The sequence below is a fragment of the Geospiza fortis genome, unplaced genomic scaffold (assembly GCF_000277835.1).
Source record: "Geospiza fortis unplaced genomic scaffold, GeoFor_1.0 scaffold186, whole genome shotgun sequence".
NCBI classification, from domain to species: Eukaryota; Metazoa; Chordata; class Aves; order Passeriformes; family Thraupidae; genus Geospiza; species Geospiza fortis.
In genome coordinates, this window is record NW_005054331.1 from 6,133,451 (window position 1) to 6,141,232 (window position 7,782).

The window sequence follows — 7,782 nt, forward strand, 5'->3', positions numbered from 1 at the left end:
CGCGTCACCGTCCCTGACAGGCAGCAGGCGCACCGCCGCCCTAGCGTAGGAAATAATGCAGTGAAATTAACCAGGGTTGTTTCAGGAAGGCTGAGAGCGGGGCAGTTTGCTGAAAGCTGGGTAGATTTCTGTGCATCTCTGTCATGGTGTTGTGCAGACGCGTGGGCTGCGCGCCTCGGTTGGCAGGTCGGAGGGTAGAGGGTCGGTCCTGCTCCTGGGCGTTTTGCCTCATCTTCTTGTAGGGCTGATATTGAGGGGTATTATCCGGCAGCCCGTCTTTAGGAGTGGGGTTTCTGTTTGCAGTATGTGTACTATTGAGAGAGATTTGGAAGGGCTGTGCTCAGAATTGAGCAAGAAATATGTCCTTTATTTTGCAGTTTCTTACCTTTTCGGAGCGCCTAAGCAACATTAATATTGATATTATTCATCGCATTGACAGAACTGGGAGCTATGCTGAGGTGAGAGCAGCAATTGTGATTATTTTCTGAAATAACATCACAAGTAGACATACTCCATGAAAGAGTCACTTAAGAAATTTATTTAGGAGGAAATTGGAAAGGAGCTCCTGTGAGAACTGCTTTTTCTGGAGCCTCATTTCATGCTTTGTTCCCTTTTACTTTTTTACCTGGTCTGCAGTATTGCCATTGAGGGTCTTTGTCAGCATCACTCTGATGTCTTCCATGTGGCTGATGGGCCTGTTTGTGAACATGAAAAATGCTGCTGTGTCTTTTAGCAGTCCTACAACCACACTTTGAAAGACTTGCACGTGCTGAGTAGTTGCAATAGAATCTGAAGTTTGAAAATCATAAGCTGAAAAAGACCTCTAAGATTATTGAGTCTGACTGTTAACCTAACACTGTCAAGTTCATCATTAAGCTATGTCCCTAAGTGCTACATCTACACATCTTTTAAATATTTCCAGGGATGATTATTGAACCACTTCTCTGGGCAGCCTGTTCTAATGCCTGACCACCCTTTCAGTGAAGAAATTTTCTCCAATATCCAGTCTAAACCTCCTCTAGCACAACTTCAGGCCATTTCCTCCTTCCTATCACTTGTCACGTGAGACACTTCACTTGTTACCTGTTGACACCCATGTACTTGCAACATGTGTATAAAGTAGGAGCATGTGTCTTTATGGATCACAAGGACCATTTCTATGTGTCATATAAATCATCATTATGATTGTAGCACTTTGCATGTTATTGCTACCTGGCCTTCTGGATTGTTCTGAACTTCCCACTCAGTAGCTGAGAGGATGCCAAAAGAAAATCCCGAGGCATTGTGCTGGGTGAACTATGGCTCAGCATCTTAGATTATCAAGGCCAGTCAATAGAGGTATAAAAAGCAATTATTAAACAAGTCCTGTCATCAGAAAATATTTTCAAATGTGTTTTGAATATTGAAAGAAAGGCTTATTTTCAGGGAAACTCCATAGTGCCTGTTGAAATGAGTAATTAAGATTTCTTAGAATATTCTTTAAATGTTTAAGGCACTTGATAGTTGTCTTAATTTGAACCTCACATCTTTGCAGGACACATTCAGTAAGGTTGGTAGCTATTCTTCATCTTTGTTTTGGCAGGAGGTTGAAACCTACTTTTTTGAAGGACTGCGGAAATGGAAGGAGCTGAACCTCACTCGCCATTTTGGTATGTCATCTATATTCATGTTTCCTGCTTCCCTTAGACTGCTAAAGTATGGTTTTTCTTCATCCAGAGCCCAGTGGGACATTATTGGCTGGTTTTTGGACTGGGCTCTGGAGCACTGTTATTCTTTAACACCCTATGTGCTTACCAGGGACTGGACTAGTTTTCAGAGCTTCTCTTTTGTTGTTCGAACAGTGCAATTCTATAATGAAGTGGCCAACAAATGCCAGTCCTTCAACCAGCTGGTTTATTACCAAAGTGCTGTTGTGCAGAGCTTGAAGACACATCTGCAAGTCGAAGGCAGTCTTGCTTATCAGCCCCTATTAAAGTAAGTATATGGTCACAAGAAGTAGTCGTAACCCTTGATGGTATTACAAGTAAGCATGATTCCTGTTGTAAGTGTTCTTTATCGTTATTGTGCTTGAGGAAAATAAGGAATGAGATGCCCAAAGTGGTCGTATTTCCCTGGTAGAGCTTTATGGTTCTAAGTCTTCAAAAAATACAGTTGTGACAAGGCAAACAAATCAGCTGGAGTGTTACTGAATGTCAGACATTATATTAATGTGCTTTGTTTGACATTAATAATTTGTTTTCTTGTTTATTGTTGTCTGTTTGATTTTTTGAAAATTTTAAGATTCTTGCTATCCACAGCTGCCTAATAGGTGATATTTTTTAAAAAGTGACCCGTAAAAGTGATGCTGCCATTCTTTCCAAGGAGACTGTGCTAGATTATGCAGTGTTTAACTAGGTTTTGATTGGTTTGTTTTTGAAATGCACTAACACTGGTGTATTTTCTGAAACAGTCTAGTGGTGCAGCTGGCTCGAGATCTTCAGGCTGACTTCTATCCTCACTTTCATGACTTCTTCCTGGCCATCACCAAGTTATTGGACACACAGGATACAGAGCTGCTAGAATGGGCGTTTACCTCTCTTTCCTATCTCTACAAGTATTTGTGGAGATTGATGGTGAAAGACATACACAACATATACAGGTAAAACCCATATTTAGTGTCTGTCTTGAGCAGCAGTTACTAGATGCTGTAGAAGTGTAAATGCCCCATGAATGCATGGCTTAATTCTTCAGTATACTTTTTAGCATGCTTTCACAGCTTTTCTCTGAGAGGAACTGGCCAAGCTCCAGGGAGTTACCAAATGCAGGGACTTCTGGGCTTGGGGAGTTCCTGAGCTGCAGGTGCTTGAAGGCTGATTTTCTACATGCTTGCTGTGTTTTTAAACCTTTCCCAGGTGTCTGCTTTTGGCAGCTGCTGTAGACTGACTGAGCATGTGGCCTGACCCAGTGTGACCACTTGTTCAATCTTAAATTGCTGGTGTAGCTGGGCTCTTCCTTTTGACATAGACAGTGGTTCCATGTTTCTTCCTCCTAATTTCAGTTTAGAACAGATGGAGCAAAAAACTGGTTAGGTTTCCTCCCCAGCCCAGGCTAAGCTGTTGAACATATTGAAAAATGATCTGCTCAATTTGAGAGAATCTGAGGCACCACTCCCTCTGCAATGAACCTGTGATGAGCCATCTGCCACTGTTACTGATACCAGCAAACTGCAAATATTTGTCAGCCTTGCAAACTGAATCTTTCAAAACTTTTAAGTGTACAGGAGAGCCTGTTGGCTCAACTGAAATACAAATCTGGCATATAAATCAACTTTCATTTCACTTATTGCTGCTAAACATATATTTTGAAAATCTTGATGTTGCAGTTGAATTTGTGAAGATCTGCAGATTTGAAAGGTATTTCTGATTGTGGCTTAATTTGCCTGGCACTGTTGTTCTTTATGCAGGGAGAGTGGAAAGGAATATAGATGAGGGAAGGTATTGGCCCTCTCTAGAAGGACAGGTTCTTAGTGTTTGTAAAAAGTGATAATGTAGGCTGGAAACAGTTTTTTAACCAGCTGATGGCAATTCTTGCATTGCCCCTAAGACAATGGGTTATTTTGTGTCTTTGTAGCCTGTACAGCACCCTGCTGGCTCACCACAAACTCCACATCAGAAACTTTGCTGCTGAAAGTTTTGTCTTTCTAATGAGAAAGGTAAGTGGGGTGTTTGTACTTTGATGCTATCTTCATTTTGAGGTGGTTTTTGAATTCAATGTGCAATATTAGGTTTTCTCCTGAGAAGGGTTAGCAAAGCCTGAATTGGCATACAGTGTGTCCTGAGTTGTCATTTTTTTGTCATTTTGTTGGGATTTTTTTGTCATACTGAGAATGTCATGCATTCTGTGTCAGTAGTGCAAATGGAGGCCTTAGCACTCTCTGTTTAGAGATGTTATACTGAATGCCTGTGGTTGGTTTATCTAAAATTACTACAAATAGTAAGGTAATCCTGCAGAAGGGAGGCTTGAATTTGTTTAAGCACATTTACCTACTGCCTTTTTCGCAAATACTTAAAGGCCTTTGTAGAACTAAAATTCTTGTGATGTTTTTACACTCCTGAAGATCACTGTATGTAACATTCCTAGGCAGATCAGCCAAGATCACTCAGCAACCTTCATGAAGTAAGGAAAGGGAGTGTTAATTGTTGGGTTTTCTTTAATCAAAACATACAAAAGCCAGGATTCCTTAGACTGGCTAGCAAGTTTGAGTATCCTCAATTTTTGTCCTAAGTTGAGAGACCTTAATAAAACATATTCATTTGCTTGGTTGTTTTTGGAAATTTCTGAACTTTAAGTCAAATCCTCAGAAACTGAGGTGTTTATAATATTGGACCAGAAGTCTCTGCAGTATTCTCAAGTGTGGTTCTAGTTTTGGATGACTGGATTCTGTGTTCAGCTCATTCATGTCTTTTTCTCATCAGGACAGGGACTTTTTTGTTTCAGTTGTGACCAGTTTAACAGTGCATTTATGCATGTGTTTGAATGTGCATGAGAAGAATGAAACCCATATATTTCAGCTGCAGTGACCTCAGCAGACCTGTGTACATTCTGGGGCTGTGGGAGCTGTAGTGACTGAATAGCTGATCAAATTTCTTCTTTGAATTTTCTTGTGTGGTCACAGAAATAATGAGTTTGGGCCGTTCTGGGAAGGCAGGACTAGGAGAACAACACGGTGCTGTGGAGCCTTTTGATTGTCTCTATCCATCTGGCAGCTCTGAATAGAAGATAACGTTTTTTTCCCCTTATGTTTTGTAGGTTTCTGATAAAAATGAACTCTTCAATTTAATGCTCCGTGACCTGGGAGAGCACCCTGAGAAGGTGGAAGGTGTAGGACAGCTGCTTTTTGAGATGTGCAAGGGTGTTCGAAACATGTTCCACTCCTGTGCAGAGACGGTAAAGACAAGATTGCTGCTTTAACTGTTACTGTAACAGGCCTTAGGCAGTGCTCACTGAAACCAGGAGTGTTTTCTCCTTCACCTCAGTGGCTCCTTGGTGATAAGCATGTTGGTAATTACCTGGTAGGATCTGAAAGCGTTCTAAGAATATTTTTGGAGACAGGATGGTTGTTTTAAGTAATTCCTTTTCATTATTCCTGTATGCTGATATCACACTTCTTGCTGATATTTCAGATTTTAGGTGATAGTCTATTTTTTTCTCAATTCTAGAAAGGATTGAGATCACTGGAACATTTTAGCAATACCGTGCACTAATTGGTTTTAGGATTGCTAGATTTATTTTCTAAGTGTAAGAACACTATATACTCTTTTCCTGTGCAGGCTATGAAGTTAATTCTGATGAAGCTGGGGCCTATGACTGAAGAAGAAATTGAGCTACCATGGGTAGCTGTTGGAGAAGCCTTCAAGCAAATGATCAAATCAGCTGCAGTGCATATCCATAAGGAGCATTTTGACATTGTCTTCAAGTGCCTGGAGGTACACTGATTGTTTTTCTTCTTACTGTTATTTTTTTATTCATGAGTGACTGAGAAAAAACTCTGCACTTATTGAAGAAAGTGTTTGTGTTTTACTGGACCAGAAATGGGTTTTTATCTGCTTTGGAAACACAAAATACAGAGTCATGGGAAAAATTCCACCCTTCTTTTCTAAGCTCAGACTTACCCTGGTGGCTGTTTTGTGAGTGAGAAGGGAGCTACTGCAGGTGAGACTTGGAACTCATTCCTGTGGCGAGGCAAGGATGGTTTGTACAGTCTGTCTTTGCATGCATTGCAGAACCCTTGCTGGAATGTCGTGCTTGTTTTATGTTGCTGAACTATTGGTGGTTCAAAAGCACTTTATGACAGTAAAAGGGAAGCTTTTTGCCCTTCAGATCTTTTTAAGGCAAAGAGTTGGGTTAAACCTGAAAATCCAAGTTTGAGCCTTGCAGCCAGGTACTGAAAGAATGTTTTCAGTCTGGGTGTTCCTGTGTTGCTGCTTGGGGGTTACACTCTGGTTTGAAGGAGCACAGCTGGGTGATGTGGGCTGTGCTATGTTGGATCAGGGTGATGTGGAATAATCAGCAATGATGCAGCCTGGCAATGTGTTTTACTTACCTGACCAATATTTAAAAGTTTGCAAACATCTGGTAGGGGGATTGAAGCCTCTTGCAGCTAACAACAGACTGTCAGTTGTGCTCCTGAGAGGGATGAAACAGGAAACTGCAGGAAGTGGTTCAGATGAGCTTTTTTAGGGTAGTCCTTCCAGCATGGGTAAATAACTCCTGTTGGTTCCTTCTTGAGTCTGCTTTCCTGTGACTAACCGGTTTCCTAGAAAATACCATCCTGTTCCTCTGGCTTCACCCAATATGATAAGCAGTTTTAACCTGACTGTCATTAGCTACAGATTTGTTTATCACTGAATGTTTTGTATCCCTGAGATTTCTTTGACTCAGCATCTGCAGTTGTTACAAAATCTTGGAAATTTGTGACATATTTCCTTTTATTTTTAATGAGGCTTTTTCTTTTACCTTGTGAACTGATGGATGCACAGGGGATATCTTGCTCAGAGGGAAGTAGTCATGTCTGTGATAATTGTCTAAATTGAGTTAAATTCATTGAATCAGGGATAGAGTTTATATCTTCTGGTCAGAAAGAGACACTAATGTAGAATGTACATTATATGAGTAATCTCTCAGCATCCACATTAGCAAAATTATGCATAAAGTGTAAAAGTACCTAAATTCTGATAGTTCTAGTGAAAGCTGGGTGCTTCCAAGCCATTGTGGGTGTGGAACCCAATATTTCTTTTTCCTGCTTTGTATGTCAAGTGTCAGCCTTTCTGGGGACCCTTATTTTAGGAGTTCCTTGTGTTTCTGTCCAAGAAATCTGGGATATGTTTTTACCTAAGGGAAATTTCACAGTGTTTCTGTGCAGTTTGATTTGTGGAATATGTATGAAAGAACCAACAATAGTTTGTTGGGCAGCTGAGATACTGATTCTTCAGAATGTCCTTCAAATAGCGGTAAGCGAAACAGAGTCTGTTCATTTATCGGAAGCATTTAAGTTCCCTATTTTATTTAAACAGGAGTCACTCCTAGATTTGCAGAAGAAAATAACGAAGGTCAACTGCTCTGTGGCTTCAGAGCAGATAGAAAGGATTCTGCAAGCTTATCTGATCTTAGTGGAACATGCAAATGGATCTAAAATCTCACTGCCTGAAGATGTCTGTCAGGTGGGTCAGACTGGTACTTAGATGTGTCAGAGAAGTATTGTTTGAATATGGAAGAGGTATGGTCAGCTGAAGCATTCGTACACATTTCTGATGCATCACTGGGCTTGGGATTTGAGTGAACAGAGACATACATATATTTTGAGTATTGCTACCTCTCTGATCCTGTGAGGTGAGATTTTACCTCTGTACGGTGATACTAGTGTAGCCCAGCTTTAAATGAGCAATGGGGAAAATGGTCTACTGCTTCTAGAGGCTGTTCTTGCCACTGTGGAGGAGGTCCCCCCCATATCAGTGGTATAGAGCAGTTCTGCCAGATTCACATACATTTGACCCCATTAGACTAGATTTAGGGCCTTCAGACTTCAGTGGGGCTAGTAGGATTTGGTTCTGTGGGCTGAAGCTTAGAACTCTGTGCCCTCCTGGTCCAGGGACTGTCCAGGCCATTCAGACCAGATAATCATTATCTTCATGAACAAATATGCGTTCTCTTTTTTCATTTCAGGTTTTAATAAAAATGTTACAGACACCGTATCTCTCATCATCTTGCTGCAAGATGCTGCTGAATGCCATTTCTGCATTCCTG

The 7,782-nt window shown here is 40.9% G+C and overlaps 1 protein-coding gene across 1 annotated transcript in view; it reads left to right on the forward strand.

Moving 5' to 3' along the window:
* UTP20 (UTP20 small subunit processome component) overlaps positions 1-7,782 on the forward strand; it is a 76,277-nt gene that overhangs the window by 13,246 nt on the left and 55,249 nt on the right. The window contains 9 exon segments of the mRNA XM_005421668.2: positions 378-458; positions 1,583-1,649; positions 1,842-1,974; positions 2,450-2,638; positions 3,610-3,691; positions 4,789-4,926; positions 5,310-5,465; positions 7,053-7,199; positions 7,702-7,782. Coding sequence (XP_005421725.2) covers positions 378-458; positions 1,583-1,649; positions 1,842-1,974; positions 2,450-2,638; positions 3,610-3,691; positions 4,789-4,926; positions 5,310-5,465; positions 7,053-7,199; positions 7,702-7,782 — 1,074 coding nt within the window.